General features: G+C 42.7%; 1 protein-coding gene across 1 annotated transcript in view; it reads right to left on the bottom strand.

Moving 5' to 3' along the window:
- LOC148342405 (uncharacterized) overlaps positions 1-25105 on the bottom strand; it is a 46659-nt gene that overhangs the window by 9763 nt on the left and 11791 nt on the right. Inside the window, exons 2-3 of the mRNA XM_088286190.1 lie at positions 14514-14844; positions 10156-10160 (exon numbers count right to left, since the gene is read on the bottom strand). Coding sequence (XP_088142316.1) covers positions 10156-10160; positions 14514-14844 — 336 coding nt within the window. The remainder of the gene's footprint in view (positions 1-10155; positions 10161-14513; positions 14845-25105) is intronic.

Consider the following 25105-nt stretch of genomic DNA (forward strand, 5'->3'; position numbering starts at 1 on the left):
CCTCCACCCATTCAAACCACCAATTGGTCCTTTGCATTGAACACTGAGTTCTGATGATTTGGTTTGTCAGGATACATTCAACCAATTTCGAGGGTCAGAAGTGCATCTTGCATTAGGATTATGTATTTGTGATGTCTACCGGTGCTGCCTCGCATGTGTGCCTTGCCCCAGAGCAGAGCAAACGGTATGAATTGTCTCTGTTCGCTGAGCCACAAATCACATTAACTATCGGTGCGCATCATCATACTAAAGATTTCGGCCCATTGGTGAAGACTTTTGGCAGAGTTAATTTTAGATGTCGAATACTCCATGTCACTAGCAGGGTGTGGTGTTTCAGCACCCATGACGAATTCTTCTGTTATGGAACATTTTCCGAATTTCGACACTTTGGTAGACAGTGAATGGGTCACTCTGAAGCGAAAGCTCTGTTTGCGTCTCTGCCGGAGGGGTTGTGGACCCGGGGTCTGACTGATGTTGTGCTCTGCTCCACAGCTTCTCCAATTTGTTTTTGCTATATCTGTGAAAGTTTTTATATTATTGTGAAAGAAATTAAGTTTGTCATGTCATCATGTTTCAAAACTATGCTTACGGGTTAATAGAAGGTCACAAAAACATGGACCTCTTAAACAGGAAAACGTGAGTTCAGTGGTAACAGAGTTGTGTCTATGCTGGCAGTTTAGCAGGAAGCCACAAAAACAGATGCACGTCTTGAACCGTGTTTGACAGGAAACCGTTTTTGCTCGCATTGAACAGAAGTGTGACCCAAACATGTCTTGAAAGCTGAAACCGTTCGAACAACAGGAAGAGTGTGGACGGGTGTGATAAAGTCAGTGTTCATGTTTTTCCATTCTTTATGAGTTGGCATATACAAATTTCTTTGCTGTGCTTCAATAAAAGGCCGCACAGGAGCGGGAACGCTTTTCTCTTTGGCGGACTGCTCCTTGCAAGTGACAAAGACAATCTTGGCTGGGTGATTCATTTATGAAGGCTTGTCTCGTTTTTGACAAAAACTCTGACATATCATGTTCAAGCAATTCCTTATGGAATGATTCAAACTGACTGGAAAAACTGCACACTGCGGCAAAAAGATCAATGGCGGTTGATGAATTTTAGTGGATAAAACACAAAGGATTAATTAAAAAAAAAAAATCAAATACGTATTGGTCTCATGAACTTTGTACTGGCTCGGCCAATGAACCTCGGGTGGCTCTGCACTGTTTTGTGCACATGTGCATAGTTTCACCTCATCCAAACATTTAAAATACATTTAATGCATCCATCCAGGGTTGCACGGATCTCATCGGTGAACAAGCGCATGCTGCAAGGAATGCATCTGCAACTTTGGCTTACTATGGGCTTAAAAAGGAAGAACGTCACAACCCCCTTTTCCACCAACAAGCCCAGGAGCATTTAGTTCTTTCTCTAAATGCAAAAAGAAATACTTGTAAACATATTTCACTTGAAGGATTCCTATTTTATCAATGACATTATGTTGCGATGGCCCCCAGTGGCCCCCATCAATAAGTTAGGGTCCCACAACAGGTGTTCCATCAGACGCACACAATAGCCTGTGTGTGCTAACTTCAGCTCGCTTCCAGAAACGTCTGTGACCATGTCCGGAATGAAATCGAGCATCAAAAGTGAGGTTTACTTCGTCGGACGTAATTTTGTGAAATGCCCTCATGGTCCGGTCCAAATCGGGGTCGCACGCATTGATTCGTTTTCGGCAGGCACAAGTCAAGGTAGCACGATAGAAACAATATAAGACAAAGTCGCCGCATGAGCTTTGACTTCACCTAACCAAATTTGTCTTTTTGTGTCCTGCAGACGTCAGTGAAAACGATCTCCGTTCTGTGAAAGAGGAGCCAGACTTGACTCACATCAAAAAGGAGGAGGAGGAGGAGGAGATCAACAAGTCACCACTGAACGTTGTCCCTATAAAGACTGAAGATGAAAACATGGGTGAGCGTGAGGACAACAGAGGGGCGGAGCCTACAAGCAGCAACTCAAGTCATCACGTGACAACAGAAGGTGACGAAGACCACTGGGGGCCATCACAAGCACAAAATGAGGACACATTATCATGCTCTCCTGATGATGATGATGATGACGATGATGGGCAAGCCAAAGAGGAAAGGGCATGTCACACTGACTCATTAACTTCAAAGTTGTCTTTAAAACCGCACACAAGAACACACAGTGGAGAAAAAACATGTTCGTGCTCATTTTGTCGCAAAAGCTTCTCTCGAAAGTCAAGTTTAAAAAGGCACGCAAAAACACAGTGGAGAAAAACCTTTTTCTTGCTCAGTTTGTGGCAAAAGCTTTTCTTTTAAGTCATATTTAATAAAACACACAAGAACGCACAGTGGAAAAAAACCCTTTTCCTGCTCAGTTTGTGGCAAGAGTTTCTCTCGAAAGTCAAGTTTAAAAAGGCACGCAAGAACACACAGTGGAGAAAAACCTTTTTCTTGCTCAGTTTGTGGCAAAATCTTCTCTCAAAACGCAACGTTAACAAGTCACTCAAGAACACACAGTGGAGAAAAACCTTTTTCCTGCTCAGTTTGTGGCAAAGGATTCTCTCAAAATGCATATTTAACAATCCACACAAGAACACATAGTGGAGAAAAACCCTTTTCCTGCTCAGTTTGTGGCAAGAGTTTCTCTCGAAAGTCGCTTTTAACAATCCACACAACAACACACAGTGGAGAAAAACCCTTTTCCTGCTCAGTTTGTGGCAAAGGATTCTCTCAAAATGCATATTTAACAATCCACACAAGAACACACAGTGGAGAAAAACCCTTTTCCTGCTCAGTTTGTGGCAAGAGTTTCTCTCGAAAGTCGCTTTTAACAATCCACACAAGAACACACAGTGGAGAAAAACCCTTTTCCTGCTCAGTTTGTGGCAAAGGATTCTCTCAAAATGCACATTTAACAATCCACACAACAACACACAGTGTAGAAAAACCCTTTTCCTGCTCAGTTTGTGGCAAGAGTTTCTCTCAAAAGTTGCATTTAACAAACCACACAAGAACACACAGTGGAGAAAAACCCTTTTCCTGCTCAGTTTGTGGCAAGAGTTTCTCTCGAAAGTCGCTTTTAACAATCCACACAAGAACACACAGTGGAGAAAAACCCTTTTACTGCTCAGTTTGTGGCAAGAGTTTCTCTCGAAAGTCGCATTTAACAATCCACACAAGAAGACACAGTGGTGAAAAATCTTTTTCCTGCTCAGTTTGTGGAAAATGCTTCTCTCAGAAGGCAAATTTAACAAGCCACACAAGAACACACAGTGGAGAAAAACCTTTTTCCTGCTCAGTTTGTGCCAAGAGTTTCTCTCAAAAGTCGCATTTACGAAGCCACACAACAACACACAATGGAGACAAGCCATTCAGTTGCAGCGTTTGTGCTAAAAAATTCTTCACTAAACAGGGTGCTGAGAGTCACAATTGTGCTGGTGAGAATAGCAGCGATCCTTGAAGCTTGAAAAAAATAAAACAAAAAACTGAAGGAACTGACTCTTGGTGGTAAGATGTATATGTGATTTTGGATGAAATATTATATATTGAATTTTGCAAAGCTTTTTTATTGACATTAAGCCAATGTGATCCGTGCCAGAAGAAGCAATGTGTCTGAGTGATGATTTGTTTTGGTGGTTACATCAAACATGTAAATTAATTGCCTTTACCTGGAATAACATTTGTTAACATTATGCTTTTCAGTTGTGTTTTTAATCGTATTTAATGGAAAAGGTGTGAGAAGAAACTGTGCTGATGAAATCGTTGCCTTCCACAATCATCAATAAAATCACTTGTTCCACTTGCTCAACTGGCCTTCATTACGCTGTGAAAAGGTGAAAAACTGAACTAGAAGTTGAACTATAAAAAGAACAAAGCTCACCCCTATGCTTGGAAGGGGGGTGGTGACTATCCAAGTGGGGGGACTATCCATGAACTTTCGGGTGTGGGTTGCCGCTGTACGCGAACCCTGCATCATAGGACTGGACTTTCTACGAACACCCCGGTGCGTGCTTGACCAGGGGAGGAACACGTTGGCTTTTCCAGGAGGCCCCACAGTTGAAATGGTGCGCCCTACACAGCCTGAAAAGTCATTCCTTCCGACGTTGAGCGCAGCCATTGCACAGCAGGAGTCTGATCCCACCCATGAACCGCTGGCTCCTATGACTTCTCCACCCACATCAGATGCCCACATTGATGAGCATTCCTCTTCCCCGGCCCCGTGGTCCATGACAGGTGGAGTGGACAGATTGACGGCAGTGCGCGAAGTGTGGAAGCGCAACAGTGATGGTTTGGAACCCAAGCAACAAGACGAGCTGTGGCAACTGTTGTGGGACTTTAAGGACATTTTTGTGCTGACAGAAGAGGAGGTTGGCCGAACAGACTTGGTGCAGCACGAAATTGACACGGGGTATGCACGACCTATCAAAGCACGCCCCCGCCGCCTTCCCCTTGCACATCAGGCAGATGCGGACAGCGCAATTGATGAGATGCTGAAAGCTGGCATCATTGAGCCATCTGACAGCCCTGGGGCCTCAGGGGTTGTCAAGGTAAAAAAAAAAAAAGACAGTGAAGAAAAGGTTCTGTGTGGACTATAGACCCTTAAACAGCGTGACCAAGAAAGACTCCTATCCACTGCCCCGCATTGATGAGACTCTGGATCTGGTGTCTGGATCGTCCTGGTTCTCCTCATTAGACCTGCGCAGTGGATATTGGCAGGTGCCCCTCAGCCCGGAAGCCAGGCCAAAGACTGCTTTCTGTACTGGCAGGTGGTTGTGGCAGTTTCGAGTTCTCTGTTTCGGCCTGTGTAATGCACCTGCTACCTTTGAGCGGCTTATGGACAAGGTGCTGGCTGGCATCCCCCGACAGGAATGTCTGGTCTATTTGGATGACATCCTGGTCCATGGGAACGCTTTCCATGCAGCCTTGGAGGCCCTGCGCCAGGTCTTACAAAGAATTTCCACTGCGGGTCTGAAACTTCACCCTGACAAGTGCTGCTTTATGAGAAGAGAGCTTGAGTTCCTGGGACACAAAGTTGGAGGGGAAGGCATTATCACATTGGAGGAGAAAGTGCGAGCCGTGAGGGACTGGCCTACTCCCAGCAACCCGCGTGAACTGAAGAGCGTCCTTGGGCTGGCATCCTATTACAGGCGATTCGTGCGGGGTTTCTCATGTCTAGCTGCACCGCTTTTCCACCTGCAGCGGAAGGACACTGATTTTGACTGGACTTCCGAGTGCAGACGGGCCTTCAGCTCACTAAAGAAGGTGCTGACGGAGGCACCCATTCTCGTCCCCCCAGACGCCAACCTGCCGTTTGTCCTGGACACTGATGCCAGCAATGTCAGAATTGGGGCGGTTTTGAGTGAAGTGGGGGCAGACGGGGAGAGAGTAGTGGCATACTTCAGCAAAACCTTGAACAAGGCTGAACGGCGTTATTGTGTCACACAAAGGGAACTGCTGGCAATTGTGAGAGCCATTAGCCATTTTCGATATTATCTGTCCTGTTGACCCTTCACTGTACGCACTGACCATGCGGCACTCCAGTGGCTATTGTCTTTTAAGGAGCCTGAAGGACAGATTGCACGCTGGCTTGAAGAACTGGCCCCATATGTCTTCCAAGTGGAGCACAGGACTGGAAATTGCCATGCCAACGCTGACGCTATGTCTCGACGCCCTTGTGCACTTGCTGGCTGCCGCTTCTGCGAGAAGAGAGAGACCCGAGAGAAGAAACTTTGTGGTGAGGAGCAAAGTCCCGCGCATGATCATGTCGACCCCGTATGGAGGGAGGTGCAGGTTGTGGAGGCACCCGAATGGAGGAAGCAGCAGCAACAGGATGTTGACCTCCGACCTGTATTAAAGTGGGTCGAGTCGGGTCAAAACCCTAAGTGGGAGAAGGTCACTGGACACTCGCCTGCCACTAAAGGACTGTATTCAAAGATTGGGACTCTTCAGGTCAAGGATGGGGTGCACCAGAGAGCTTGGAAGGAGCCTGCTACTGGGGAGGATAGATGGCAGGTGGTCGTCGCCAGGGCTCTGAGAGAGGCTGTGTTGAAAGCCTCTCATGGGCCTGCAGAGGCAGGACACTTTGGTGTGTCAAAAACACTTTGCAGACTCCGGCAAAGTTTCTATTGGGGTCAATTAAGGCGAGATGTTGAGGACTTTTGTCGCCGTTGTGACCTCTGCACAGCGCACAAGGGTCCACCAGGCCGGTCTCGTGCCCACCTCCAACAGCTAGCAGTGGGCGCGCCGATGGAGAGGATTGCGGGGGCCAGAATGGGCCCATTTTCACGCACTAACACAGGCAACCGTTATGTCCTAGCTGCTTTGGACTATTTTCCGAAATGGCCAGAAGCATATGACAAACCTGCTTTGTGTAGCACAACACGAGGCTGCTTGCAACCTTCTCCCAGAAGTTGAAGATGTTGCTCGTTCTCTTCTTTTTTTCCACAAAGTTCCTCTTTGTACTTGGGTGTCGTTCTTGCGCACATTTTCAAACGCCAATCTCAACAAATCCGCACTTGATCTCTGCTTGGCGATAACTCGTGTGCTTCTTTTTGTTCGACGAGACGAATGAAAGATGGCGTCGTTTTTTTCCTTCGAGAAAACCGCAGTCCGTTCGGCACGAAAGCGGAAGAACAAGACACACCCCGCTGTGATATGATTGGCTGCTGGCTTTGTGGAGCACTGTCATCAACTCACCAACAGATGTCGCCACTTGCGATGCAAATCATTGTTATCTTCTTCGAAACATAGAAAAAAACCTAAGATTTAAACCGTATGCGTATGACCAAACATTTTAGTTCCCAAATATGAACTTGAGAGATGTATTGAATTTGACTTTTGTTGCTGGTTTTGTTTATACATCTGACACCATGTTGTTGGTTGGATAGTATTCCAAATGTATTTCCCTATTATTAACAGTTGACATGATAAAGTGATACTTTATGTCAACATATTTGCACCTTTGCCTTTTTACAGGCTTTTTTGACAAGTTGCGATGTGGTTGTAAATTTTAAATTAAAACATGTCACTCTTTTATTACTTAACTGTTATTGTGTTCGAAAATGATTTGGGTATTTATTTAAGTACTTTAATATTTCATTATTCGTTTTAGTATTCATTGAACTACAATAATTCACTATTAATTTCAAGATTCATTTAACTGTTTTAGGAATAATTTAGTATTCGATGTTTAATTGTTACAGAATTTACTTTTTAAATTTTTGTTTCACCATCTTAATCTTATGGAAAATTATTTAACAACCACCAACACAAGGTTTTTAAAGAGAAAGATAAAGATGTCCTTTATTAGTCCCACAATGGGGAAATTTGCAGTGTTACAGGAGCAAAGGTATAGATCACACAGAGGCGGCGGCGTAATGTAGCCGTTAATGTATAACATTAGCAGCAGACATTCATAAAAAGCATGCAAATATACACTGTATATACGTAAATACACAAATCCCCCTGAATATACACACTTACATCCCACAACATATACAAGTGTAAGGAAACACTCTGAATGTCTGTCCATGGTACAGAGGGGAAATTAATAAAAATGCTGCAATGATAGAAGTGCTGTAATGGTAAAAGTACTGCAATGATAAGACTACTGCAATGGTAAACAAAATACACCATTGGTCAATATTTAAGTACAGCATTGGATAAAGCACAGTAGTTGTGTTTGTTGCATCCTCGGACTGCACAATTGCACTAATGCCCGCCCATTTGTAGACCTGACCTAGTGTTCTTGTTAAAAAGTCTGACAGCAGCCGGCAGGAAGGAGCGGAAAAATCTCTTCAGTCTATAACTGAAGGAGCTGTGGCGTGCTCCAAGAGTGTCATTGAGTGGGTGGGCTGGGTTGTTCAGCATTGATGACAGTTTTGCCGTCATCCTCCTACCCCCCATTGAGTCCACAGAGTCCAGGGAGCAGCCCAGGACAGAGCTGGCCCTCCTCACTAGTTTGTCCAGTCTCTTTTTGTCCCGGCCCGAGATGCCTCCTGCCCAGGAGACCACTCCATAGAAGATGACTGATGAAACCACAGCGTCATAGAAGTTCCTGAGGAGTGTTCCCCGAACGCCAAAGGACCTCAGCCTCCTGAGTAGGAAGAGTCTGCTCTGGCCCTTCCTATGGAGAGCGTCTGTGTTGTCGCTCCAGTCCAGTTTATTGTTCAGATGAACACCCAGGTACTTGTAAGTTGAGACCCTCTCAACGTCTGTTCCCTGGATATTCACTGGTCCAGGTGGAGAGTGCCAACGCTTGCAGAAATCCACCACCAGCTCTTTGGATTTCCTAGCGTTGATTTGGAGGCGGTTCTGCTGACACCAGTCCACAAAACCCTGCGTAACCCCTCTGTACTCCCGATCGTCTCCGTCAGTGATGAGGCCGACAATCGCGGAGTCATCAGAGAACTTCTGCAGGTGACAGGTAGAGGAATTGTATTTGTAGTCCGAGGTTTAGCGGGTGAACAGGAAGGGAGCCAGAACAGTTCCCTGCGGCGCTCCCGTGCTGCAGAGTAGCACGTTAGACACACAGTCTTGTGTCCTCACGTACTGTGGCCGGTTTGTGAGGTAGTCGTGGATCCATGTGATGAGGTGGTGGGCCACTCCCCGCTTGCTCCAGATTGTGTCCCAATAGGGTGGGCTGGATGGTGTTGAAAGCACTTGAGAAATCAAAGAACATGATCCTCACCGTGCCCCCCGCCTTCTCCAGGTGGGAGAATGAAGTGTGGAGCAGGTAGATGATGGCATCATCCACACTGATGCCAGGCTGGTATGCAAACTGGAGTGGATCCATCGAAGAGCTCACCAGGGGGCGCAGATGGACGAGGACCAGTCTCTCCAGGGTCTTCATCAGATGAGACGTCAGCGCCACTGGTCTGAAGTTGTTGAGCTCCTTCGGATGGGGTGTCTTTGGAACCGGAACCAGGCAGGATGTTTTCCACAGCTGGGGGACTCTGCCCAGCTTCAAGCTCAGGTTGAACATGTGCTGGACGATTCCACACAGCTGGTCTGCGCAGGATTTGAGGAGCTGGGAGCTGATCCCATCTGGACCTGCCGCCTTCCTCGCCTTCATCTTCCTCAGCTGGTTCTTCACCTGAGATGTTGTGAGGAACAAGGCTGAGCAGGAGGAAGTGGTGGTTGTCTGATGAGGCTGGGAACTGGAGCCTGTGGAGAGAGAGAGGGGCGAGAGAGGGGGAGAGAGGGGGAGAGAGGGTCTTGTTCGCAGTGGCAGGAGGGGTGGGTGGGGGCTGCATCAGGGAAGCCTGAGCGGGGTCAGACATTTGATCAAACCTATTGAAAAATAGGTTCAACTCATTTGCCCACTGAAGCCCCCCCCCCTTCTGGGTCTTACCTGCTTGTCCGTGGCCTGAGATGGTCTTCAGGCCCCTCCAGACATCCCTGGCCTTGTTCCGCTGCAGTTGTTCTTCCATCCGCATCCTGTAGGACTTTTTCCCCTCTCGGATCCTCCTTCTCAGCTGACGCTGCACTCTCTTCAGCTCGTCCTTGTCGCCTGAAACAAAAGCCCTCTTTTTCTCCTTCAGGAGAGCTTTAATGTCCGGTGTGATCCAGGGTTTGTTGTTGGAGAAACATCTTACAGTCCTGGTGGGAATGGTGTTCTCCATGCAGAAGTTAATGTAGTCTGTAATTGTGTCTGTTAGACCATTAATGTCCTCCCAGTGGGCTTCGCTGAATACTTCCCACACAGTTGTGTTGAAACAGTCCTTTAGGGCCTCCTCTGCTTCTCCAGACCGTCTCTGAACTTTGCCTGTCACAGCTGGCGGCCTGCGGACGAGAGGTTTGTACACAGGCAGGAGAGCAACCAAGTTGTGGTCAGCTTTGCCCAGCGGGGGGAGGGGCAGTGACGTGTACGCCTCCTTGGTGTTGGCATAGAAGAGGTCCAATATTTTATTGTCTCTGGTTTGGCATGTTACATATTGTGTGAATGAAGGCAGAGAGGAGGAAGGAGAAGCATGATTGAAGTCACCAGAGATAAGGAACAAGGCATTTGGGTGCTGTGTTTGTAGCCTGCTCACAGCTGCATTCAGTACATCACAGGCTGTCTCACCGTTAGCAGAGGGAGGCACGTACGCCGCCACCGCGATCACATGACTGAACTCTCGCGGTAAATAGACCGGACGCATGCTAACAGCTATCATCTCAATGTCCCGACTGCAAAGTTGATCCTTAACAGTTATATGCCCAGGGTTACACCATCTATCATTAACAAACACAGCCAGCCCTCCCCCTTTTCTCTTACCGCTCTCTAGTGTCCTGTCCGCGCGTAGTATTTGAAAGCCGTCCAATTCCACGACGGCGTCCGGCGTTAGCTCTGTTAGCCACGACTCCGTGAACACCAGCAAGCTAGCCTCCCGGACAATCCTCTCGTGCCGGGTTAGCGCTGTTAGCTCGTCCATTTTGTTGGAGAGGGATCGAACATTCCCCATAATAACGGACGGGAGGACGGGGTGATATCGTCTCCTCCTTGCCTGGCGTTTAGCCCCCGCACGACATCCCCGTCTCTTCCTCCTCAGCTCGCGGGGAATATCGGGTCTCGCTCCGGGAGCCCACGCGGGGTTAGCACGGAGTGCTAACAGCTGATCTCTTGTGTACACGATCGATCCGTAGCTCCGAGTTTCGTCTCCGGACACGATCGCGCAAGAAATAGCCCCCAACAGCAGCAAAACCACCACAAGTTGTAGGTCCATTGCTGAGATGAGGTAAAAATAAAATAAAACAGGGTAAAGGGAAAAAACACACGAAAAAGGCTCAATAGTGAGCCACGCTGCAGTAAACAGGCAGCCACTCGCGCGGCGCCGGAACCGGAAAATGATAGAAGATCATGTGACAATTAGTTACACTTAGTAACACTTGATACTTATACTGCTCACTCAGGTGGGTGTGGTTGTTGAGTAGACTGTCCAGTGCCATCTTCAGCAGAGCAAAGTCACTCTCACGACCGCTCTCAAACACTGGTAGCGTTGGCTTTGGAATGCCAAAGGCAGAAGCGATCAGCATATCTGCTCCGAGTTGTGGCTGTAGACCAGAATAGGGGGCAGGTGCTGATGTAGGAGCCTGGAAGGGAATGGAAGAAGCTCGAGGATGCTCCCATTCTTGTCCTGTCTGCTGGAATGACGGGCCGTGAGTCGTATTAAGTTGCTCACTTTGTAGTGGAGCAGCCGCTCCATCATGGATCGTTGTTGGCGCTGCCGTAGGCAACGGTTGTGCTGCAGCAGCTGTTTGGACTAAATTGGGGGATTGTTGTTTGCCCATTGTTGGATATGAGTTGGCGTGAGGAGGTGCAAGGTTGCCTGGTGCAGGACTAGCTGGTGGGATCGGCTGATAGGTGCTCGATGTGGGGCTGTTCGTGCTGAGCATTGACGTGACCAGTTTAGCTAGTTCCACATCCGCTCTTAATTGTTGTAGTCTGCGGCTTTGTTCGAGGCGGTTGCTAATGGCCTCCTTTGCTTGTATGGCTTCTTCTTGTGCCTGTTGCGCTGCCTTGGCTTGAGCTTGCAGTTGTTTGAGTTCGCGCTCAGCTTCCTCATCTTCGGCCAGCTGTCTTTGAAGATTAACCATCTGAAGTTGTTTAGCATTCTCATCCAGAATTGCCGCTTGGATTGGAGAGAGTCCATCTTGCGGATAGTGGCCAACGGTATAGGTTGTGTGCCTCCCTGAGTAAGAACTGGAGTTGGTTACAGAGCGATGGGATCTCCTCGAAGTACTTCTGAGTCTGCCGCTGGAGCGGGATGAAGTGATTGGAGGATGTGGTCCGGGGACTGAATAGCCAACTTCATAGTCCATTAGATGAGGGGGCAGACGGGATTCTCTGCTGGGCCGACTTGATGTCTCTTCCGTAGTTGCTGCAGGGTCCATAGTGCTTTAGCTTTGCTCCAATCCGGCTCGAAGGACCACTTGTTGTAATGCAGTGTTGTCCACATTAGCTGAGAAATTACACTGGCTGAAGCGGGCAGTATGGGCCGTTGATTCCGGTCAGAGAATCAGGAAACTGGAATAATTTGAATGTTTTAATCAGTAGACGCACACCAACGGGTGCCGCGAGAGGAGCGGAAGTGTTACCTTGTTATGAAACCCGTCCTAGTATTGCGTCGATGCGGAACGAAACTTTGGTTCCCCCCCAAGTCTTTCTGACAGCCGGTTTTGTTATCTGCCACCATGTTGTCTTTTGGACTGCATTGCAAATCTATTTTCCTATTATTCACAGTTGACGTGATAAAGTGCTTCTTAATGTCAACATGTTTGCACCTTTGCCTTTTTACAGGCTTTTTCGCCAGTGCTGTGGTGCCTTTTATTGTCCTCTAAAACAATAGGTCGCTCTTTATTTTTTGCATGAGATATTTTTTTTCTCCCAATGGGATATTCCACGTGGAATGAACTGTTGAGTAACTAAAAAAGGAAAAGAGAAAAAAAACTAAGATTATTTAAGAATATGCAAAAAAGAACATTGTGGTTTGACAAACGTTGATAAATTATATTTTCCACGAGGTATTTGTTGTTTATTCATTTAATTGGATACTCACTTCAATATTTAAGTATTTTTTCCTTAACAATTTTTTACCTCAGTATTCAGTATTTAATTCGATTTTCATGTAAATATTTAAACTTGCTTATGTATGACTACAATATGTATTCAAAATTTTTAATATGTAAGAATTCTATAAATATTTTTAAATACTTTCGATTTCAATCTTGAATATTTGACAACATATTTGTTCATTTAAATATGAGTGCAATTATTTTAATTATTTATTGAATTAATTAATACTTAAAATTTGATTCATTATTTTTATCTTTGAAAATTTGGACTATTAAATTTGTTCAATATTTAGTAAATGTTTCTATATTTCTTATTAATTTAATTCCTCCCCGTGCCTGCGTGGGTTTCCTCCGGGTACTCCGGTTTCCTCCCACATTCCAAAAACATGCATGGCAGGCCGATTGAACACTCTAAATTGCCCCTAGGTATGAGTGTGAGCGCGGATGGTTGTTCGTCTCTGTGTGCTCTGCAATTGGCTGGCAACCAGTTCAGGGTGTCCCCCGCCATTACAGTATTCTTATCATTACAGTATTCTTATTACAATACTTCACTGTAGTATTTCTACCACTGCAGGATGTTCACTATTACAGTACTTTTACTATTACAGTACTTTTATCATTGCAGTATACTTTATCATTGCAGTACTTTTACCATTACAGTACTTTTATCATTGCAGTACTTTCCTGTCATTTCAGTACTCTCACCATTACAGTACTTTTATCATTGTAATATCTTTATCATTGCAGTATTTTCAATCATTCAGTAGTTTTTATCATTACAGTATTTCCCCCTCTGTATAATGGACAGGCATTAGGAGTGTTTCCTTACACTTAGATACGTTTATACTGTGTATATTTGCATGCTTTTTATGAATGTCTGCTGCTAATGTTACACATTAACGGCTACATTACGCCGCCGACTCTGTGTGATCTATATCTTTTCTGCTGTAACACTTCAAATTTCCCCATTGTGGGACTAATAAAGGACATCTTTATCTTTATCTTTACTGCCCAAAGATAGCTGGGATAGGCTCCAGCACCCCCGCGACCCTCGTGAGGAGAAGCGGTATAGATAATGGATGGATGGACGTATATTGTTGCAAATTTTAAATTGAAAATTTTCACTATTATTTAAATGTTAAAGTGTCAAAAAATATTTCAATGTTTATTTTATTACTTAAATATTTCATTATTAATTTCAATATTCATTAAACTACGGTACTTTTCCAATTCAGACAGCAGCAGCAACAAACTGCGTGATGCGGATCATCCCCTCCGTGGTGACAAATAAACACTGACTCCAGTTGCCATCAAGTTGCCAACTCCTGACATTCCAAAACCTTTGAGAGAAACTGAGACGATTTGCGTTTCTCTTTCTGGTTCTTTTTATAGTTCAACTTCTAGTTCAGTTTTTCACCTTTTCACAGTGTAATGAAGGCCAGTTGAGCAAGTGGAACAAGTGATTTTATTGATGATTGTGGAAGGAACCGATTTCATAAGCACAGTTTCTTCTCACACCGTTTCCATTAGGTACGATTAAAAAAACAACTGAAAAGCATAATGTTAAAAAATGTTGTTCTAGGCAAAGGTAATTAATTTCATTGATAATGTTTGATATGAAAACAAAAAAAAACAATTATCACTCAAACACGTTGGTTCTTCTGGCACTGATCACATTGGCTTAGTGTCAATAAAAAAGCTTTGCAAAATTCAATATATCATATTTTATTCTAAATCACATTTACATCTTACCACAAAGAGTCAGTTCCTTCAGTTTTTGTTTTGGTTGTTTTTTTAAGCTTCAAGGATCGTTGCTTTTCTCACCAGCACAATCATGTCTCTCAGCACCATGTTTAGTGAAGAATTTTTTAGCACAAACACTGCAACTGAATGGCTTGTCTCCATTGTGTGTTCTTGTGTGGCTCGTTAAAAGCGACTTACGAGAGAAACTCTTTCCACAAATTGAGCAGGAAAAGGGTTTTTCGCCACTGTGTGTTCTTCTATGATTGGTTAAAGTTGATTTTTGAGTGAAACTTTTCCTACAAACTGAGCAGGAAAAAGGTTTTTCTCCACTATGTATTGTTGTGTGTTTTATTAAATGCGATTTACGATAGAAACTCTTTCCACAAACTGAGCAGGAAAAAGGTTTTTCTCCACTGTGTGTTCTTGCGTGACTTGTTAAATGTGCCTTTTGAGAGAAACTTTTTCCGCAAACTGAGCAGGAAAAATGTTTTTCTCCACTGTGTATTGTTGTGTGTTTTATCAAATATGACTTTAAAGAAAAGTTTTTGCCACAAACTGAGCAGGAAAAAGGCTCCTCTCCACTGTGTGTTCTTGTGTGGATTGTGAACGTTGACTTATGCAGGAAGCTTTTGCTTTGATGTGAGTCAAGTCTGGCTCCTCTTTCACGGAACGGAGATCGTTTTCACTGACGTCTGTAGGACACAAAAAGACAAATTTGGTTTGGTCAAGTCAAACCTCGTGCGTCGACTTTGTCTTATATTGTTTATAGCGTGCTACCTTGACTTGTGCCTGCCGCAGACGGAGCAATGCGTGCGACCCAGATTTGGACCGGACCATGGGGGTATTTCACAAAATTACATCCTACGATGTTAACCTCCATTTTCTAGCAGCACAACAGTGATAAACGAGCATTTAAAATGGAAGCACGTTGCGGCTGATGCCCTATTTCATTCCTGACATAGTCACAGACGTTTCTGAAAGCGAGCTGAAGTTAGCACACACAGGCTATTGTGTGCGTCTGATGGAACACCTGGTGTGGGACCCTAACATATTGATGCAGACCACTGGGTGCCATCGCAACATAATGTCATTGATAAAATAGGAATCCTACAAGCGAAATATGTTTACAAGTATTTATTTTTGCATTAAGAGATAGAACTAAATGTTCCTGGGCTTGTTGGTGGAAAAGGGGGTTGTGACGTTCTCCCTTTTTAATTTCATAGTAAGCCAAAGATGCAGATGCATTCCTTGCAGCATGCGCTCTTTCACTGATGAGAACCGTGCAACCCTGGATGGATGCATTAAATGTATTTTAAATGTTTGGATGAGGTGAAACTATGCACATGTGCACAAAACAGTGCAGGGCCACCCGAGGTTCTTTGACCGAGCCAGTACAAAGCTCATAAATAAATAAGACCAATATGTACTTGATTTTTTAAAAAAAACGTAATCCCTTGTGTTTTATCCACTAAAATTCATCAACCGCCATTGATCTTTTTGCCACAGTGTGCAGTTTTTAGTCAGGTTGAATCATTCCATAAGGAATTGCTTGAACAAGATATGTCAGAGTTATTGTAAAAAACAAGACAAGCCTTCATTCATGAATCACCCAGCCAAGATTGTCTTTGTCACTTGCAAGGAGCCGTCCGCCAAAGAGAAAAGCTTTCCCGCTCCTGTGCGGTGTTTTATTGAAGCACAGCAAAGCAATTTGTATATGCAAACTCATAAAGAATGGAAAAACATGAACACTTTGACTTCATCACACCCGTTCACACGCTTCCTGTTGTTCGAACGGTTTCAGCTTACAAGACATGTTTGGGTCACACTTCTGTTCAATGCGAGCTAAACGGTTTCCGGTTAAACACGGTTCGTGCATCTGTTTTTGTGGCTTCATGCTACAGAATTGGTGATGGAAAGAACCTCTCTGACACAGCCATTTTGGTTCGAAAAAGATTTTATTCTCGTCACATGCTGATGTCAAAAGAAGTCTCCCCAAAAAGCAAAAAGGGAAAGGTGTCCCCTCTCTCCGGCCTTCCCTTCTGATAGGGAATGGCCACACCGGACATGAATATTGAAGGATTGTATTACGATTGCTCATTATTTTAAACACATTCTCCACATAGGCCATAGAAGATACACACATATCGTTGGGACATCACAGGGACGCTATCAAGAACACCCAAAAATATAATTTTGATCTGGGAAAACATACACCACACAATCTGTACACTGACGAGATTACAGGGGAATGTGAGCAGGAGAGACGGAGAGACTGCCGCCTGCCTGAGAAGGTCAGCCTTGGACGTGGAACGTGGACCGGGGGAGGGAGCAAGGACGACCGATTCAACCTACATGACCCTTGACATATAAAACCTCCTATAAAATGTCAGGCTGGGCTGAGATCAGCGTGCCATTTTTCGATTGTGCTCGTCTGATTATAGTTTCTCGTGAGATTAAGAAAAAGCCACCCAGATATCTGTCTTTGTACTATTTCCTGAACTCCAGAAATCAAAGAAACTAAATTTCAGAACTCTAATCAGCTGTTGTTGAGTCTTTATTTGACCCTTTTTTTCTTGAGTACAAAAAACGAACATGCATTGGAGTAAGTTTGGCTTTGAAGATTCATTTACTAAATGTTTCTCATTTTCTCGGTGGCTCAACTCCAACAGTGGATATAAAAATACACTACATCTGTCAGCATAGTTTTGAAACATAATGACATGACAAACTTAACTTCTTTAACAACATTTAAAAACCGGAATATGTAAAATGTTAAATAATCAGTTCAAATTTTAAACTGGGAAAAAAACACAGAGTTTACCCCCCACTAATGGTTATTCTTTGGCATTTATTTTCTGCACTGATTTAATTTGGCATAAACAAATGTTCAGCAAACCGGCAAGTAAAAGGCAAGAATTAAAAATAAAACGGCAATAACCTTGAACAATTTCCCCAAACAACTTGATGTTGTGATGCATATTTTTAACGATAGAAAGTCGTTCTTTACAAAGCAAATGAGAGTAAAACGTGTACAAACCTGCTTTGTGTAGCACAACACGAGGCTGGTTGCAAACTTCGCCCAGCAGTTGAAGATGTTGTTCGTTCTCTTCTTTTATTCCACAAAGTTCATCTTTGTAATTGGGTGTCGTTCTAGCACACATTTTCAAATGATAATTCCAAAAAATCCGCACTTGGTCTCTGCTTGGCGATAACTCGCGTGCTTCTCTTTGTTCGACGAGACGAATGAAAGATGGCGTCGTTTTTTTCCTTCGAGAAAACCGCAGTCTGGACGGCACTAGAGCGGAAGAACAGGACACACCCCGCTGTGATATGATTGGCTGCTGGCTGTGTGGAGCACTGTCACCAACTCACCGACAGATGTCACCATTTACGATGCAAATCATTGTTATCTTCTTCGAAACATTGGAAAAACGTACGATTTGAACCGTGTGCACATGAACAAACATTTTTGTTCCCAAATATGAACTTGAGAGATGTATTGAATTTTACTTTTGTTGCTGGTTTTGTTTTCACATCTGACACCATGTTGTTGGTTGGATAGTATTCCAAATGTATTTCCCTATTATTAACAGTTGACATGATAAATTGATACTTTATGTCAACATATTTGCACCTTTGCCTTTTTCCAGGCTTTTTCGACAAGTTGCGATGTGGTTGTAAATTTTAAATTAAAACATGTCACTCTTTTATTTCTTAACTGTTATTGTGTTCGAAAATGATTTCGATATTTATTTAAGTACTTTAATATTTCATTATTTGTTTTAGTATTCATTAAACTACAATAATTCACGATTAATTACAAGATTTATTGAACTGTTTTAGGAATAATTTAGTATTCAATGTTTAATTGTTACAGAATTTACTTTTTAAATTTTTGTTTCACCATTTTGTTCAATCTTAATCTTTTGGAAAATTATTTAACAAGCACCAACACAAGGTTTTTAAAGATAAAGATAAAGATAAAGATGTCCTTCAATAGTCCCACAATGGGGAAATTTGCAGTGTTACAGCAGCAAAGAAATAGATCACACAGAGGCGGCGGCGTAATGTAGCCGTTAATGTATAACATTTGCAGCAGACATTCATAAAAAAAACATGCAAATATACACTGTATATACGTAAATACACAAATCCCCCTAAATATACACACTTACATCCCACAACATATACAAGTGTAAGGAAACTCTCCGAATGTCTGTCCATGGTACAGAGGGGAAATTAATAAAAATGCTGCAATGATAGAAAATACTGCAATGATAAGACGACTGCAATGGTAAATGAAGGATTGTATTATGATTTCTGGCATTATTTTAAACACTTACAGGACAGAAGGTCAATTATTTAATTTAGCAGGTTCATTTTTACTGAATATGTTAAACATTGATTAAACAAAAAGCATTTATCAAATGGAACTAGAAGCACTGGTCACAAGAATGACTGGGATTGTAGTCATGATGTTTACTGATTTATTATATTATTCTCATATGCTAAATTTAGAGTACTTAGTTTAAATGTGTGAACTTTATTGAAATTCTCAATCGTGAGAATAGATTTGCGCACATAGCATTTCTATGAGCTGCCCTCACATTCACAGCACTTAATGGTCAAATACGATAAAGCACATTCTCCACATTGGCTGTAGAGATGCAAACATACCAAATTAGGCACTGGAGGACTCACATAGACGCTATCAAAAGAAAAACACATTCCAAAAGACATTACAATTGGAGATCGGAGCACATGCACATACGCATGCATACACACAGACACGTACTTACACTTGCATATACACGTGCACATACACAGGAACACGCACACACCGACAAGATTCCAGAGCAGTGCCAGCTGGAGAGGCGGAGAGACTGCCCGCCGGAGAAGGCCAGCCTTGGCGTGCCAGTTTTGGAGACCAGACGGGAATCAACTTATCCAGACGATGACTAACCTGGGAGGACCTTCCCTTGGACGTGGACCCGTGCCGTGGGAGGGAGCGAGGACGACCGATTCAACCTACATTACCCTTGACATAAAAAACTCCTATAAAAACTGAAGCTGGGCTGAAAGATGGCGCGCATTTTTCAACTGTGCTCGCCCGAGTGCAGTTTCTCGTGAGATTAAGAAAAAGCCGCCCAGATATCTGTCTTTGTACTATTTCCTGAACGCCAGAATCTGAAGAAACTAAATATCGGAACTCTAATCAGTTGTTGAGTCTTTATTTGACCCTTTTCCTCTTGAGCACAAAAAAAAAACGACCATACCCTCCCGCGACCCTGTACAGGATAAGCAGTGTGGATCATGACATGACAAATATTTGTCATCTCATCAATATTTGCACAACAGAGTACTGAGTTTCGAGATCCTCACTATAATAGTTCTCAAAATTATATTTCTTTGCAATTTAGCTTAGTTAAGGGATATTTTATTGACAATCTAATAACAATCTACAAAGACAGAAAAAGAATTGGTGGTGGGGGGGCGCGAATCTTTTTCTTCTTGGTAGGGGCGGGCGTGAAATAATTGAGAAGCACTGCGAGTATATGCAGACATTATATTCATACAATCTTGCAGCCCGAGTGAACCACAGCATTGTTGCAAGTTCTGTAGGAGAAACGTAAACGTCCCACTGCTGTTGCAGCAGCGGCTTCTCGGGCCAAAGGCGGAAGTGACGTAAGAACTGCCTCGCCAATGTGGCTTGAATTTATTTATTTTGTTAATTTTTTCATCTACCGAATTAAAATATTATATAAAATATACATTAAAACAGAACAGCCAGGGGTAAAACAAACACAGAGGCAAAGAAATATATTTGAAAAATACGTGTTTAAAGCATGACGTCATTAGGAAGCGCGCATCTTCGACCTCGTCCACATCCACTGACCCGTCCACACCGAAATAAAAACAAGTTCGGTAGGAGAAACGTAAACGTCCCACTGCTGTTCCAGCAGCGGCTTCTCGGGAAATAGGCGGAAGTGACGTCGGAGCTGACTCGCGAATGCGGCGTTAATTTAGTTATTTTGTTAATTTTTTTCATCAACCGAATTAAAATGTTATATAAAATATATATCAAAACAGAACAAACACAGAGGCAAAGAAATATATTTGAAAAATACGTGCTTAAAGCATGACGTCATTAGCAAGCGCGCAGCTTGCGAAGGGCCTCGACCACATCCACCGACCCGTCAACACCGGAACAAAAACACCCACCGCTAAATTCTTCTGATTTAGTGTGGAACTGACTGTAATTTTCTCAAAGCATGTCCAGTGCTACTCTAAAGGACTACGACATAATTCATTCAGTCTTTGTGTCCCGATAACCTCATCTTCGCGCGTTGATGTTTTTTGGCGTAGTTAGCTTAGCTTGTTAGCTAGCTAGCCGCTAACGAAAAGAGGCACATGACTCATCGCCAAGCAGAGATCAAGTGCGGATTTTTTGGAATTATCATTTGAAAATGTGTGAAAGAACAACACCCAAGAACAAAGAGGAACTTTGTGGAATAAAAGAAGAGAACGAGCAACATCTTCAACTTCTGGGCGAAGGTTACAAGCAGCCTCGAGTTGTGCCACTCAAAGCAGGTTTGTACACGTTTTACTCTCATTTGCTTTGTAAAGAACGACTTTCTATCGTTAAAAATATGCATCACAACATTAAGTTGTTTGGGGAAATGCGTCCAATGTTATTGCCGTTTTATTTTTAAATATTGCCTTTTACTTGCAGGTCTGCTGAACATTTGTTTTTGCCAAATGAAATCAGTGCAGAAAATACCTGCCAATGAATAACCAATAGTGGGGGGTGAACTCCATGTTTTCCCAGTCGAAAATTTGAACTGATTATTTAACATTTTCAATTTTCTGGTTTTTATATCTTGTTCAAGCAATTCCTTACGGAAGTAATTCTGCCTGACTCTACAAAATGTGCACACTGCGGTGAAAACATCAATGGCGGTCGATCAATTTTAGTGGATACAACACAAAATATTAAGTTTTTTTTTTTTTTTAAAGTCAAGTACGTATCGGTCTTTTCTTATTTATTAACTTTGTACTGGCTTGTTCGTATGAGAGTCAATGAACCTCGGGTGGCCCTGCACTGTTCTGTGTACATGTGCGTAGTTTCACCTCATCCAAACATTTAAAATTCATTTAATGCATCCATCCAGGGTTGCACGGATCTCATCAGTGAACAAGCGCATGCTGCAAGGAATGCATCTGCATCTTTGGCTTACTATGGGCTTAAAAAGGGAGAACGTCAAAACCCCCTTTTCTACCAACAAGGCCAGGAACATTTAGTTCCTGGTAATAAAGTTCCTGTGGCCCAGGTGGTTTGCATCTCCCCCTCAACTCATAGTTCTTGATAATTTATGCAAATGACAATGATGATGTATCAGTGCGAGGTCTTGTGTTACTTTGTTACTCATTACTGACACCCTTTGGCTGTTAAGCATCATTGCAGTTCCAAAATAATTCAGGGAACTCTTGTAATATTATGGTGTATCTTAGTCTAATTTTAATACATATTGGATAAGTTTAAAATATACAGTCATTATTCAAATATGTCAACATGAAAGTCAGAGTGAAAGTGTTGTTGCTTAATTTATGTGTCGGGATTTTGACTCTTCGAACGTTAATTTTGTTTTAAAATTTATCTAGATACAGAAATTTTATAACAAAAAAATAAAAGGGGAATGTTGGAACGTACTAGCGGGCTAAATGTCATTTGGGGCAAAAAAACAAAAAACAAACAAACGTAAATCATGCAATAAATAGCGACTAGGCCAGGGCCCCTTTAATTCTTTTTGGTATCCAGATTATAATGGAAGCAAAAAGTACCCACAATGAAACTATCTCTCAATGCAAAATGAAAAACTTGTAAACATATTTCACTTGAAGGATTCCTATTTTATCGATGACATTATGTTGCGATGGCCCCCAGTGGTCTGCATCAATATGTTCGGGTCCCACAACAGGTGTTCCATCACACCCACACAATAGCCTGTGTGTGCTAACTTCATCTCGCTTCCAGAAACGTCTGTGACTATGTCAGGAATGAAATAGGGCATCAGCCGCAACGTGCTTCCTTTTTAAATGCTCGTTTATCACAGCTGTGCTGCTAAAGGGAGGTTTACATCGTAGGACGTAATTTTGTGAAATGCCCCCATGGTTTGGTCCAAGATGGGGTCGCACGCATTGCTCCGTGTGCGGCGGGCACAAGTCAAGGTCGCATGGTCGAAACAATATAAGACAAAGTCGCCGCCTGAGCTTTGACTTGACCAAACCAAATTTGTCTTTTTGTGTCCTGCAGACGTCAGACAAAATGATCTCCGTTCTGTGAAAGAGGAGCCAGACTTGACTCACATCAAAAAGGAGGAGGAGGAGGAGGAGATCAACAAGTCACCAGTGAACGTTCTCCCGATAAAGACTGAAGATGAAAAAAAGGATGAGAATGAGGACAAAAGAGGGGCGGAGCCTACAAGCAGCAGCTCAAGTCATCACGTGACAACAGAAGGTGATGAAGACCACTGGGGCCCATCACAAGCACATAATGAGGACACATCAGACGCTCATGACGATGATGATGATGATGCTGGGCAAGCTAAAGGTGAAAGGGCATGTCACACTGACTCATTCACTGCAAAGCTGTCTTTAAAACCGCACACAAGAACACACAGTGGTGAAAAACCTTTTTCTTGCTCAGTTTGTGGGAAATGCTTCTCTCGAAAGTCTTTAGTAAGGCACACAAGAACGCACAATGGAGAAAAACCTTTCTCTTGCTCAGTGTGTGGCAAAAGCTTTTCTTTCAAGTCATATTTAATAAAACACACAACAATACACAGTGGAGAAAAACCTTTTTCTTGCTCAGTTTGTGGCAAGAGTTTCTCTCAAAAGTCGCATTTAACAACCCACGCAAGAACACACAGTGGAGAAAAACCCTTTTCCTGCTCAGTTTGTGGAAAATGCTTCTCTCAAAAGGGAACTTTAACAGAACACACAAGAACACACAGTGGTGAAAAAGCCTTTTCCTGCTCAGTTTGTGGTAGACGCTTCTCTGCAAAGTCACATTTAACTTGTCACACAAGAACACACACTGGCGAAAACCCTTTTTCTTGCTCAGTTTGTGGTAAAAGCTTCTCTCAAAATTCAAGTTTAACAATCCACACAAGAACGCACAGTGGAGAAAAACCTTTTTCCTGCTTAGTTTGTGCCAAGAGGTTCTCTCGAAAGTCGTATTTACGAAGCCACACAAGAACACACAGTGGAGACAAGCCATTCAGTTGCAGTGTTTGTGCTAAAAAATTCTTCACTAAACGTAGTGCTGAGAGACACAATTGTTCTGGTGAGAATTGCAGCGATCCTTGAAGCTTAAAAAAAAAGACAACAAAAAACTCAAGGAACTGACTCTTTGTGGTAAGATGTAAATGTGATTTTGAATAAAATATGATGTATTGAATTTTGCAAAGCTCTTTTATTGACACTAAGCCAATGTGATCATTGCCAGAAGAACCATTGTGTGTGAGTGATGATGATTTTTTCGTGTGTTTACATCAAACATGTAAAGGAAATAAATTGCCTTTGCCTGGAACAACATTTTTTAACGTTATGCTTTTCAGTTGTCTTTTTAATCGTACCTAATGGAAAAGGTGTGAGAAGAAACGGTGCTGATGAAATCTGTGCCTTCCACAATCATCAATAAAATCACTTGTTCCACTTGCTCAACTGGCCTTCATTATGCTGTGTGAAAAGGTGAAAAACAGAACTAGAAGTTGAACTATAAAAAGAACCAGAAAGAGAAACGCAAATCGTCTCAGTTTCTCTTCAAGGTTTTGGTATGTCAGGAGTGGGCAACTTGATGGCGACTGGAGTCAGCGCTTGTTTTCTCGGTGTGTTTGGCTGGCTCGTATATGTATGGTCCATTGAACAAAACTCAAACTCTTCAAATATCCCCTCACATAGATTTAATAATTACGGTTTCTGAATAAATTCCTGACTGGCTAAATACACTTTCTAGGTTGAGCTCTATCAAGCGTTTGGGGTTTGTTGCTAAGCAGAATCTCACTTCGGAAAAACTTTCATTTTGTCAAATATACCAAATGTTTTTTTTCATGCTATATTATATTTTTTATACGTTGGATTACTTATATAATGAAATAGGGAAATTTTAAAATTGGCAACCACATACAGCTTTAATTCAATTAATAATAAATATAGAAACATTTTATAAATATTGAACTAATTGAGAAGAGTCCTGATCTTGAAATAAATATTGAATTATAAAAAATACATAAAAAATTAATTCAATAACCCTACCCGGGATGAGCGGCAGAAAATGGCTGGATGGATGGAATAATTTAAATTGCATCCAAATTCAAATGAACAAATATGTTAAGAAATATTCAAGTGTGAAATAAAAAGGTTTAAATTGTTGAGAATTTTACATACTAAAATAATTTAATAAATATTGTAGTATTACATAAGCAAGCTTAAATATAAATTGAAATAAATGAAAAAAAAAAGTTGTGTATTTTTAAATGGCCTAATTTAGATCTGGGAAGTAATTCTCTTTATGAAACTACGAAGGGACTGGAGCTCACAGAAGTGACCAGTCTTGGTTCTGAAGTTCCGATGTAACCAGATACTGCCCTGAGAGAAAATAGGCCTGAGCATTGTTTATGGTGGGGGCAATTCTCTCGCCAGGTCAGTGACCTTCCAGGGTATGGAAGTAATTTAAGGTGGTCACGAGTAGACTGGTCGTATCAAAGGGGAGACGCATCTGCTCTCCC

This window comes from Idiotropiscis lumnitzeri, chromosome 2 (genome assembly GCF_059441095.1).
Source record: "Idiotropiscis lumnitzeri isolate Australia: NSW breed Sydney's pygmy pipehorse chromosome 2, RoL_Ilum_1.0, whole genome shotgun sequence".
NCBI classification, from domain to species: domain Eukaryota; kingdom Metazoa; phylum Chordata; class Actinopteri; order Syngnathiformes; family Syngnathidae; genus Idiotropiscis; species Idiotropiscis lumnitzeri.